This window comes from Panthera tigris, chromosome E1 (assembly GCF_018350195.1).
Source record: "Panthera tigris isolate Pti1 chromosome E1, P.tigris_Pti1_mat1.1, whole genome shotgun sequence".
In the NCBI taxonomy this organism is placed as follows: domain Eukaryota; kingdom Metazoa; phylum Chordata; class Mammalia; order Carnivora; family Felidae; genus Panthera; species Panthera tigris.
In genome coordinates this window covers 4607198-4620445 of record NC_056673.1, presented here as the reverse complement: position 1 = coordinate 4620445, position 13248 = coordinate 4607198, and the positions used below count along the sequence as shown (strand labels likewise).

The 13248-nt window shown below is 46.9% G+C and overlaps 1 protein-coding gene across 3 annotated transcripts in view; it reads left to right on the top strand.

Moving 5' to 3' along the window:
• The window catches only part of MYH13 (myosin heavy chain 13), a 71473-nt gene that overhangs the window by 28070 nt on the left and 30155 nt on the right, over positions 1 to 13248 (top strand). For all 3 annotated transcript variants that reach the window (XM_042965989.1, XM_042965988.1, XM_042965990.1), the window contains 7 exons: positions 2450 to 2588; positions 5164 to 5282; positions 6486 to 6635; positions 6752 to 6922; positions 8583 to 8892; positions 12434 to 12507; positions 12603 to 12690. In XM_042965989.1, coding sequence (XP_042821923.1) covers positions 2450 to 2588; positions 5164 to 5282; positions 6486 to 6635; positions 6752 to 6922; positions 8583 to 8892; positions 12434 to 12507; positions 12603 to 12690 — 1051 coding nt within the window. The remainder of the gene's footprint in view (positions 1 to 2449; positions 2589 to 5163; positions 5283 to 6485; positions 6636 to 6751; positions 6923 to 8582; positions 8893 to 12433; positions 12508 to 12602; positions 12691 to 13248) is intronic.

Below are 13248 nucleotides of genomic sequence, written 5' to 3'. Positions count from 1 at the left end.
GACTTCTGAGTCACAAAGATGGAAGCGGAGTCTTAGAAGAAAAAAACACACAATTTGCTCAAAGACAGAGTTTGTAAATGTTAGAGCGTTTGAAGCCAGATCTGCCCAACCCCAGGACTTCCTTTTTTTTTTTTTTTTTTTTTTTTTTAATTAATTGCACTTTTAACGGACAGACATCATCTCTGGGCAATTCATCTCCACTGCTGTTGGCTCTGCCCTCACAGGACCCATAAGAGCTGGTGGAAAGGGGTCTTGTCCAACAGGCTGGGGGCACTGTCCAGTGCCAGCTCCTTGGCTTTCATTTTGTGACATTTCCGGGTGACGCTAATTGTTTTAAGACAAGAGAATGTGGGGCGCCTGGGTGGCTCAGTCGGTTAAGTGTCCAACTTCAGCTCAGGTCATGATCTCGCGGTTCATGAGTTCAAGCCCCGTGTCGGGCTGTGTGCTGATAGCTTGGAGCCTAGAGCCTGCTTCTGATTCTGTGTCTCCCTCTCTCTCTGCTCCTCCCCTGTTCTCTCTCTCTCTCTCTCTCAAAAATAAACATTAAAAAAAAAGACAAGAAGAGAATGTTCTTGGGCAAATAAACTTTAGTTAACTCAAACCTAGCTATATATATTTTTACCAATTTTCCCCAGCCCTTACCAACTGATGAAGATGGAAAGATTGGGTTAATGACCTGGGCAAAGTCTCCCCAGCCCCTAAGAAAGAGCCTTTTAGATAATTTTTAAATTTTTTTTTTTTTTGTGATTGTTATTTATTTTTGAGGGGGAGGGAGGGGAAGAGAGAAAAGGAGACACAGACTCTGAGGCAGGCTCCAGGCTCTGAGCCATCAGCACAGAGCCCAGCGCAGGGCTCGAATTCATGAACCACGATATCATGACCCCAACTGAAGTCGGATGTTCAACCGACTGAGCCACCCAGGCGCCCCTTAGGTAATTCCTAAAGTCACCAAAGATGTCTCAGGTCCTCAGCATAGGTCCCCAGCTGTCAGGGGCCGACACTGTTCATCCCTCTCATGGAGCTTCTCCTGGGCGATGGTTTATGGCCGAGCAGAAGGGGATTTCTCCCTTCCAGAGACTGCGTTCTCCAAGAGGGTCCCCAGACAGTAATGCTTTCACCTGGTTCCATTCAAAATTTAATGAAAGGTTTTCTCTCTTAACCTACAATGACCCCTTCCTAGGACACAGATATGCATCTGATGGGGTGGGATATGGAGTCAAGGAGGCCATCACGGCCTCTCATCCTGCAGGTTTGCTCCTGGCATGGACTCTCCCTCTCCAAAAGGGGGCACGACCCCAAGAGTGCCACCTGCTGACACTGACCAACCTGCTCACCAGCACGTCCATACATGTCAAATCCACCAGTGGGGATTGCTTAGGCTCAGGCTGCAAGGCCTACTGCATAGTCAACACATACACCCCAGAGAAGGAGTCGCTAATTTAAGTCTTTGTGGTAGATGACGGGCCAAGGGCTGTCAGACCAAATCAGCAACCGCTGTAGGCTCTGAAGTGACCCAAGCACTTGGTCCGGCCCCAGTTTTATCCCATCCTGCCTGTGTGACTTGGGGCAGGTCACTTATCCTTTTAGAACCTCAGGTCTCACCTGTAACTTTGGAAACATCTGCACACCTAGAAGGTTCTCATAGCGACCTAACGGGGCGATATATGGATGTGCCTAGCACAGGTAGGCTCTGCAAAAGTTTTCCCCTTCCTTATTTGAAAAATGGTGGCATTCTCTTCCATGACTGTCCCTTGAGGCTCTAGTTGCCTGGGGCGCCATATTGTCTCAATTCTGAGCAACACCAGAATTCCCGGCTTACCATGCCAGGCTTTCAAGCTGTTGGACACTTCCTCAGACATTCTCCATGACACTTCCTTCTCCTGCTATCACACAATGGTTCCCAACGGCCTCCTCCAGAAAACAGCCCCAAATCTATGTATAAAGGATTCAAATCAGTTCTTACAGATGATTCACATTTTCTTCCATAATCTCCCCCTCCCACATAAACATGTTAGAGAAATGGATTTTAAATCAAATATATATATATATATATATATATATATATATATATATATATATATATATATTTTTTTTTTTTTTTTTTTTTTTTTTTTTTTGAGAGAGAGAGAGAGAAAACAACCAGGGGAGGGGCAGAGAGAGAGGGAGACAGAATCCTAAGCAGGCCCCACACTGTCAGCACAGCACGACGGCTGGGCTCAAACTCACAAACCATGAGATCATGACCTGAGCTGAAATCAAGAGTCAGACGCTTAACCGACAGAGCCACCCAGGCGCCACAAAGAAATGGCTTTTAACCCCTATCTTAACACATCCCACCTGTCAACCACTCCTTTGGGCAAACGCCATCTCCCGGGCTGTACAGAAAGGGTGAGGTCTTCACCAGGGAAAACAGAGTCTCTGTGACAACTGTCCTTTTTCTAACTCCCAGAACGCCATTGACATTCTGGGCTTCAGCTCAGAGGAGAAAGTCGGGATCTACAAGCTGACGGGCGCCGTAATGCACTATGGGAACATGAAGTTCAAGCAGAAGCAGCGAGAAGAGCAGGCGGAGCCTGACGGCACCGAAGGTAACCACGTCTGGGCATTCTCGTGAATGAATAATCACTGTCCACACCACTACTGCTCGCTATCACAGCTCACCTGTTATTTTGGGGTAGACATTTCTAAGAGGGTATGCTTCCACGAACTTCACTTTCTCTCTGTGCACGCCATGATTAGTGTCCAGAATACTGTCCTTAAGCACCTGAGCCTAAGACCAGGTGAGGAGGTCTCCTCCTCTCATTGCCTTTAATTCTGACATCTGTTGAAGTTGAACCCCGAACCATGGACTAGTGTATGCATCTCCCTGCGCCCCATGGCTCTCACCTGGATGATCTCCAGTCCCCCTCCTGGAAACAGAGCAGAGGGCAGTGGGAGGGGCTCACAGCAGCAGGACCCCCCCCCCACACACACACCCCCTGTTCTTCCCCTCATCTCTCTCCCGCCGTGTCTTCCAAGTTCTGTTAAGTAAAAGACTGGTTCATCTCCAATAATCCTACCTGTTATAACATCCCCACACTATGGGAAGCACTGTGTCTTGAACCCCAGATGATACAGGGGTGCAGTAGCCTTGAAAGAAAGACCAGGAAAATATACGTGACTTTACCACTGCCCATAAAGCCTCGCCTGATTAGGCTAGGGTTGCCCAGGATAATCTTTTTTCCTTAGTGACCTCTTCACAGGAGTGACAGGTCATATCACGTTCACCGGTTCTACCCCCACACAAGTGGAGGGGATTATGCGGGGAATATATACCAGGGGCACCAATCCGGGAGGCCATCTTGGAATCCTGCCTCTGGCAATGGTGCCAGATAAGCAGCGGGAGAGAGACTGTGTTCAGAACAGGAAGCACTTCTGATTGGGGGTAATCGAGGAGGGCTTCCTGGGGGAGGAGGGCACTGATACAGAGTTTGAAGGGTGGGTAGATCCTGAAAGGTATGGTTGAAAGGAAAGAGGTAGTCTGGGCAGAGGAAACATGATGATCAAGGGGGCAGGAGAAGGAATGTGATGGAAATAAACAGAAGAGTGGTCCACATTGGCTGCAGAAGAGGATGTGTGCAAGTGTAAGACATGGGAATTACAGAGTAGTTATTTTGGCCTCAGTTTGAAAAGGCCTTGAATGACGAGCTAAACAGCTTAGAATGGATGTGATAGGCACCAGAAACCACGGACGCTCCACATAGGAGGGGAGATGCATGTGAGTTAATCTGTGACCAGTCAAGGTTGCCAAGAGTGTGGGGGTTTGAAAAGAAAATGTACCAGGCTCCTCGGCAAAGGGTGGATCTCGTATTATGAATATCACGGTGGGGGCCCAGGCCCCCTTCCAGCCCTGGCAGCCGTGTGCTCAGTGCTTAGGAGCAGAAAGAGCCCGAACAGGGGAAAGTGATCCAGGCCTGAGGTCCTCTGATGAGGATGCCAATCCAAGTAAACGTTTGCTGAGGGCTCACCATGCACCAGGCCTACTTCCCAACAACCGAACCGACGGGAAACCACCAAGAATCACCCTACCCCCAGTTTAAAAAATAAATAAATAAATAAACAAAAACAAAACCATGAGTACAAGGAAGCAGAACCAAAATGTGAACATCAGGCTGAGTCGAGAGCCCAAGCTCTCTACCACTCTACTATTCCCAACAATGGAGATCCAAGCTATTTTGAAGGTGAAGTGAGCAGGATTTGATGCCTGTCTGACCACAGGCACATCAGGGATGTAAAGGAGGGATATGATCAACCCCAAGCATTCAAGTTTAAGTGACTAGAACAATAATTATACCACCCACCTAAGCGGGCAAAGCAGGAAAAGAGGATAGTTGGAGCAAAGAAGAAAGCATCCATTTGGCCTCTTATTAAATACTTAACAAATACTGTCCTGGATTTTGATTAGCTCATCTCCCAAGCCAGCAATAAGGTGATGGGCCCAGCCAAGAAGGAGCTGTCTCTAGGGGAATAACATTTCTCGACCTTCTCGATTAGTTCAGTGCAGGCAGCCAGGTCCGTCCCCAAGTCAACTGAACTCCCAGTGAACTGTGTGAAATTGCCAAGACTCGACTGCTTTTGACCTCTTCCAACACAGGAAGGTTGGGGCAAAGTTTTGTACTTCTTCCTCAGCTGTGAGCTTGCATAAATCAAGAAGGTGCTTAGCTATATGTCCAAATGGTGCCTCCTTTACTCAGACACCATTTTGCTGCATTATCAGACTCCAAAATTACTATGTAACTGTATCTTTTCTTCAATTTTTTTTTAACATTTATTATTTACTTTTGAGGTAAAGAGAGAGTGTGAGAGAGGGAGGGACAGAGAGAGAGGGAGACGCAGAATCCGAAGCAGGCTGCAGACTGAGCCATCAGCACAGAGCCCGACGCGGGGCTCGAACCCACGAGCCGGGAGCACAGAGTCTGCTTGGGATTCTCTCTCCCTGTCTCTCTGCCCCTTCCCCGCTGGCACTCTCTGTCTGTCTCTCTCAAAATAAAGAAACAAACATTTAAAAACAAACAAACAAAAACAAAAGGATTGTAGGAAACATTGCTGGGAGGCCCCTGGGGCCTGACTGGCCACATCAGCAGCTGCTGTTTTTGTGTGACGCTGTTTCCCCTCTTCCTCCAGTGGCTGACAAAGCTGGATACTTAATGGGTCTGAACTCTGCAGAAATGCTGAAGGGCCTGTGCTGTCCGAGGGTGAAGGTTGGGAACGAGTATGTCACTAAAGGCCAAAATGTCCAGCAGGTAATGGAGATGATCTGAGTTCAGCTGACTCAGTGATGTTGCTATTTTAACCATCATTTTAGGGGCACCTGCGTGGCTCACTCGGTTGAGCGTCCAACTTTAGCTCAGGTCATGATCTCACGGTTCGTGGGTTCCAGCCCCACATTGGGCTCTGTGCTGACGGCTCAGAGCCTGGAGCCTGCCTCCGATTCTGTGTCTCCCTCTCTCTCTCTCTGCCCCTCTCCCTCTCGTGTTCTGTTTGTCTCTCACTCTCAAAGGTAAATAAACAGTAACCATCATCTTAGAGCTCTCTCAGTTGAAGATATCAGAAATACATATGCAATTGTCATCAGCATTAGGGGGAGTTTCATCCTTACAACCCTAGGTGTAGCTAGCTCAAGGAATGTAAATCAAGAGTACCATCGGGCATCCTAAGGGCCTGGAGCCAGAAACTGAAGGGTCCTCTGGAGCCAGGCAGTCCCTGTGCAGCTCCTTCCCGGGGGCTCCATGGGCTGTCTGCTCTCCTCTCCCGTGTCCTCACCAGGAAGAAAATCTCTCTCCATCTCTCCTGCTCACCCCATAGCTCCCAGCTTCACATCTCTGTAGTTCAGCCTCCTACTGAGACTGAGACCAGTGTCTTTGATCCCAATTCCAAATTCACAGGAGAGACACTTTGTACAACCCAACTTGGATCAAATGTCCCCTTGTGGTTCAATTACGTGCAGCCAGGGTCTAGAGTCACATGTCATAACCATGGTTGTTAGAAGGTTATCTTTGTACATACAATGGTTCTCACAGAAAGGGGAATATTCTAAGGTAGCAAACATTTCAAGAAATTTTTAATGGGGGGGTGGGGGTGGGACGCCTGGGTGGCTCAGTCAGTTAAGCGGCTGACTCTTGATCTCGGCTCAGGTGATGATCTCACAGTTCGTGCAATTGAGCCTGGCATCAGCTAAGCGCTGATGGCACGGAGCCGGCTTAGGATTCTGTCTCTCATTCTCTCTACCCCACCCCCTCTTGTGCTCTCTCTCTCTCTCTCTCTCTCTCTCTCTCTCTCTCAAAAATAAATAAATAAACAAACCTAAAAAAAAAAGAAATATTTAATATTAGGTTGGACCCATCTCCAACAGCTTTGACCCTGAAGATGTCATCCGGTTCATGCTTCAACTTAATACCACCATATAAACATTAATTTGAGGGATGAGCGAGTGATCTTTCTTCAAGGTGACCAACGCGGTGGGCGCCCTGGCCAAGGCCGTCTACGAAAAGATGTTCCTGTGGATGGTCACCCGCATCAACCAGCAGCTGGACACCAAGCAGCCCAGACAGTACTTCATCGGGGTCCTGGACATCGCCGGCTTTGAGATCTTTGATGTGAGTTGTTGGAATAAGCAGCCTTATTTAGGCCCCTCCACTTCGTGTCTGCTCTGCCGAATTCCCCCTGGGTTTCCCAAACTCACTTGAGCTCTTTGGTGTTTGCAACGCCCTAGTTCAACAGCCTGGAGCAGCTGTGCATCAACTTCACCAACGAGAAGCTGCAACAGTTCTTCAACCACCACATGTTCGTGCTGGAGCAGGAGGAGTACAAGAAGGAGGGCATCGAGTGGGAGTTCATCGACTTTGGGATGGACCTGGCTGCCTGCATCGAGCTCATCGAGAAGGTAGAGAAACAGAGGTGCTCCCCAGGGACTTGGGACCACCACATCTTTGCTCTCACCCTTCCCTGCTAATCGAGTGGCGACCCTAACCCTACTCTCCCAGCCTTAAGAGAGCTGAATCCCCTTGAAGCTGAAGAGTAAGTGTTTGGAAAGCACCCGTAATTCAGACACCTTAAGGGGTACCTGGATGGTTAAGATCCAAGGGCTCTGTTCTCCCCAAGAATGTGAGGAGTTCTTGGAACCACGTTATTATAAAAATAGCAGAGGACATTAACTTAAAAAAAGGGCAGGGGGGTACTCCTGGGTGACTCAGTTGGTTGAGCTTCTGACTCTTGATTTTGGCTCAGGTTCATGAGTTTGAGCCCCAAATCAGGCTCTGTGCGGACAGTGCAGAGCCTGCTTGGGATTCTCTGTCTCCCTCTCTCTCTGCCCCTCCCCAACTCGCATTATCTCTGTCTCTCTCAAAATAGGTAAATAAACTTTAAAAAAAGGGGGGGGCGGCGCCTGGGTGGCTCAGTTGGTTGAGCATCTGACTTTAGGTCAGGTCATGATCTCATGTTTCATGGGTTCGAGCCTTGCATGGGGTTGTGTGCTGACAGCTCAGAGCCTGGAGCCTGCTTCCGATTCTGTGTCTCCCTCTCTCTCTGCCCCTCTTCCGCTTGTGTTCTGTCTCTCTCTGTCTCTCAGAAATAAATAAATGCTAAAAACAAATTTTTTTAAATAAAAAATAAATTTAAAAAAAGGAATTCCCATAGCATTCTGAGCACTGTCACATTGGAATGAGTTTATCTTTCTGAAGTGGCTCCTGAGATGTCCAGACTTAACAGAAACCCATGGGGGAGGGGAAGGGAAAAAAAAACAAACAAACAAAAAAAGAGGTTAGAGTGGGAGAGAGCCAAAGCATAAGAGACTCTTAAAAACTGAGAACAAACTGGGGCGCCTGGGTGGCACAGTCGGTTAAGCGTCCGACTTCAGCCAGGTCACGATCTCACGGTCCGTGAGTTCGAGCCCCGCGTCAGGCTCTGGGCTGATGGCTCGGAGCCTGGAGCCTGTTTCCGACTCTGTGTCTCCCTCTCTCTCTGCCCCTCCCCCGTTCATGCTCTGTCTCTCTCTGTCCCAAAAATAAATAAAAAACGTTGGAAAAAAAAAATTAAAAAAAAAAAAAAAAAAAAAAAAAAACTGAGAACAAACTAAGGGCTGATGGGGGGTGGGAGGAAGGGGAGGGTGGGTGATGGGTATTGAGGAGGGCACCTTTTGGGATGAGCACTGGGTGTTGTATGGAAACCAATTTGACAATAAATTTCAAATATATATATATATATATATATATATATATATATATATATATGTATAACTCATAGTATTTTATGTCTAGGTATGTAACTTTACTTTTTGGGGGGTAAGCCGATCGCTAAAAGTGAGCTACGTTTATAATAAACACATACAATCTCTTTCCATGCTCTCTTGTTCAACAAGCGTTTATTAAGCACATACTACACGGCTAGTTCTGTTCTGTCATCACACCTTGCTGTCACAGCACTTACCTTGCAAGGCTCTTAGCCAGAAAGCAGTAGCACCGAAGAAGTTGTGTTTGGCTCCTGCAGTCAGTGGAGTCATGGAAACGTACTATTAAACGCTGAGACATGGTCTGTTCTCCTTTCAGCCTATGGGCATCTTCTCCATCCTGGAGGAGGAGTGCATGTTCCCCAAGGCCACGGACACCTCCTTCAAGAACAAGCTGTACGACCAGCACCTGGGCAAGTCCAACAACTTCCAGAAGCCCAAGCCTGCCAAAGGCAAGGCCGAGGCCCACTTCTCGCTGGTCCACTACGCCGGCACCGTGGACTACAACATTGCCGGCTGGCTGGACAAGAACAAGGACCCGCTGAACGAGACCGTGGTTGGGCTGTACCAGAAGTCTTCGCTGAAGCTGCTGTCTTTCCTTTTCTCCAACTATGCTGGTGCAGAAGCAGGTGAAATTCTCCCCACCCCCGTGTGAAAAGCTCTGTGTAATTACTCATAACCCAAAGGTGTCCTTGAAAATCAAGTAGACAACTGTGAGCTTCAGACTGAGCTGGATGTATTTTGTCTTTGGTCTCTCATTTTCTTCCTCTTCCTTAAGAGATTGAGTCCTATGGAGGTAACAGGGCCTCTCAGGGAACAAAATAGCCAATACCACATTTTTAAAAATTGTTTATAATGTTTATTTATTTTTGAGAGAGAGAGAGAGAGAGGGCAAGGGCAGAGAGACAGGGAGACACAGAATCTGAAACAGGCTTCAGGCTCTGAGCTGTCAGCACAGAGCCCAACGTGGGGCTCGAACCCACAAACCACGAGATCGTGACTTGAGCTGAAGTCAGGTGTTTAACCAACTGAGCCACCCAGGCGCCCGCCAATACCACATCTTTTAATAACCTCTCAAAATTGAGATGGGGTGGCTGGCTGGTTCAGTTGGAGGAGTGTGCGACTCTTGATCTTGGGGTCGTGAGTTCAAGCCCCACGTCGGGTGTAGAGATTACTTAAATAAAAACGTTTTAAAATATTGAGATATAATTCATGCACTATAAAATCTACTCTTTGGAAAATTCAGTGGTTTTAGTATATTTAAGGGGTGTGCGACCATCCATACATCTAATTCGAGAACATTTTCATCACCCCTGTTACCACTTCACCAGGTCCTGGCAACTACACATCTACTTTCTGTCTCTATGGATCAGCCTACTCTGGTCATTTCATGTAAATGGAATCATACCCTGTATGGTCTTTGGTGACTGGCTTCTTTCATGTAGAATGGTTTCAGGGTTTGTCTGTGTTATGGCATGTATCAGTACATCACTTCTATTTATTTTTTTAAGTTTATTTCTTTTGAGAGAGAGCGAGAGAGAGAGAGAGAGAGAGAGAGAGCAAGGGAGGGGCGGAGAGAGAGGGAGAGAGAATCCCAAGCAGGCTCTGCACTGTCAGCACAGAGCCTGATGCAGGGCTTGAACCCACAAACTGTGAGATCATAACCTGAGCCAAAGTCAAGAGTTGGATTCTTAATGGACCGAGCCACCCAGGCACCCCTAGCTCACTTCTTTTTAAGATGAGTATCGTTCCAGTGTATAGAGAGTACACGTTTCCTCTATCCACTCATCAGTTGATGGACGTTAGGTTGTCTCCACGTTTAGCTACTGTGAACCCTTCTGTTATGAACATTTGTATACAGGTTTCTGTGTGGGTATACGTTGTCAGTTCTCTTGGGTATATACCTAGAAGTGGAATTGCTGAGTCCTATGATAACTCTAGATTTAACTTCTCGAGGAACCTCCAGACTGTTTTCCAATATGGCTGCACAAGCCAGTATCACTCCTTAAGTTACCCATCATCTATTTTTAAAATAATTGCCAAAATAGGGTTTTAAAATTATGGACTATCTTAAATGCATAAATTGTTAAAAATTAATGTTCGTAACGTGAAAATATAGGCAATATGTTCGTTCATTCTATAATTAGATCACTTTTAAATATTAACATCCTGTGTACTCTGGGATAGTAGAATGTAAAAACTGAGCACAAGTTTAAACTCAAAGGATGAATATCGTTTTCTTCAAATCTAGTGAGGGCATCTCTATGACTGTGTTGCCCAATCGCACTCAGTGATATCACTGAGACTCTATGGAGAAGGCCCTGTGTGGGTCTGGGTCTTGGGAAGTGGCTTTCTGGCCCACCCCGTCCTGCTACCCACATTTCATGCTAGCCCTTAAAGGCAAGGAAGATGGGTGGAGAATGAGGCATGACATTTATTTCCCCTAGACTAAATCTTGATCGCATGTGGGAGGCAAAATCTGAAATGGAGCCATTCACAAAAAGTAGACCCAATATCACCGACTCCTAGAGAAGCCAAAAAGCTAGGTTGTTCCTTTGAGACAAGAAGAGAAACTGACTTGTAGAAAATTCTTGAGATGCATCAGTTGTACTGGTTTCAGTTACTTCCTCATCGCAAGATAAACAGGGACGCAAGAAGGAGGTAGACTCGTGAAAGAAACTATAGTCCATCCAGAGGAATATCTCAATCTTACCAGCTGTTGAGTTGACTTGTCTGGTTCCTACAGGAGAAGACTCGGCTTTGATACTGAGAGTCTAAGCTATACTCCTGGTCAAATGCTACCCACATCCCACCCCACCCCATCTTTTAGTGATAAAGATGAGTTTTCCCTAATACGACTAGTTTGAGACACATTTTTTTTTTAATTTTTTTTAACGTTTATTTATTTTTGAGACAGAGAGAGAGACAGAGCATGAACGGGGGAGGGGCAGAGAGAGAGGGAGACACAGAATCGGAAGCAGGCTCCAGGCTCTGAGCCATCAGCCCAGAGCCCGACGCGGGGCTCGAACTCACGGACCGCGAGATCGTGACCTGAGCCGAAGTCGGACGCTTAACTGACTGAGCCACCCAGGCGCCCTGAGACACGTCTTAAAAACAAACAAGAAATAAACACCCTGCAGCTCTGTTACATCAAAAGAAAACCCCAAGTTCCATTCCAGGGTTTGAAGGGTGTGGCCACCACTAAGAAAAAGGAACCCTTGTGCACTGGTGGTGGGAATGTAAATTGGTGCAGCCACTATGGAAAACAGGATGGAGGGTCCTCAAAAAGTTAAAAATGAAATTACCATATGATCCAGAAATCCCACTTCTGGGTCTGTATCTGAAGGAAACAGAATCACTGTCCTAAAGACATATCTGCACCCCGTGTTCATTGCGACATTATTTACAAGAGCCAAGGCATGGAAATCACCTAAGTGGCCATCAGTGGACGAATGGATAAAGAAAATCTGGTGTACTATTCAGCCATAAAAAAAGACAAAACCTTGGATTTGTGATTACACGGGTAGATCTTTTTTTCAATGTTTATTTATTTATTTTGAGAGATGGACAGAGAGGGAGAGAGAGAGCGAGAGAAAGAGTACAGGCAAGGGAGGGGCAGAGAGAGGGGGAGAGAAAGAATCCCAAGCAGGCTCCTAGCTGTCAGCACAGAGCCCGACGTGGGGCTCGAACTCACGAACCGCAAGTTCACGACCTGAGCCGAAGTCGGATGCTCCACTAAGTGAGCCACCCAGGCATCCCTGTATTACATATTTAAAAGTTGCTAAGAGGGGCACCTGGGTGGCTCAGTTAGTTGAGCGTCTGACTTCGGCTCAGGTCGTGAACTCTCGGTTCGTGAGTTCGAGCCCCACGTCGGGCTCTGTGCTGACAGCTCAGAGCCTGGAGCCTGCTTCGGATTCTGTGTCTCCCTGTCTCTCTTCCCCTCCCCTGCTTGTTCTCTCTCTGTCTCTGTCTCTCTCTCTCTCTCAAAAATAAAGATTAAAAAAAATTAAAAAAAATATATATATATATACATGTATCAAGTCATTATGTCCTACATCTGAAAGTCACACAATGTTATGTCAATTGTATGTCAATATAACTGGGGGCATGAGGAGAGGCCACCACTGTGTCCTCAGGGACACATCTGACACACCTTCTGTGTCCATCCAGGTGATTCCGGGGGAAGCAAGAAGGGCGGGAAGAAGAAGGGGTCCTCCTTCCAGACTGTGTCCGCAGTGTTCAGGGTTTGTATTCTGGCAAGTTCCACATTCTGTTGTTTTTCTGCCCGGCGAAATGGCATTTACCCAGTTAAACGTGCTTGTTCTGATTTGTGTCCCAGGAAAATTTAAACAAACTGATGACAAATTTAAGGAGCACCCACCCTCACTTTGTGCGATGCCTGATTCCCAACGAGACCAAGACTCCTGGTGAGTAAGAATCCATCAGAACAGGACTCTGCATGTATGCGTGCATGCATGTGTGTGTGTGTTTCCCCAAAGAAAGCGTTATATAGCCTTAATTACTCCTCAACATCATCTACGAAGCAAGATTGCCAGATTTCGCAAATAAAAATACCAGCTGCCCTGTCAAGTCCGAATTTCACATAAACAATGAAGAACTTCTTTGTGTAAGGATGACCCACGCAATATTTGGGATATACGCGTACTAAAAACCGGTTCGCCGTATCTGAAATTCAAATTCAACTTGGCGTCCTGTATTGTATCTGGCAATCCCTCCTCCGAGGTCAGATCCAAAGTAGTGTCTGTACATCCGTATGAAGGCACATTGGATCCGTGACTTTCATTAAGGTTCTCCCAGGGCCCTGTGGCTCCCTTTCTCCCAAAGACAGTCACCGCGTCTGGGGTATTTTACAATTAAAACAGCAGCAATAACACCTGTTTTCTGAGTCTGTATGGTATGCAGCTACTCTTTGTATTGCTAACAACCGTCTGCATTTTACAGATGGGAACACTGAGAACTGCAGA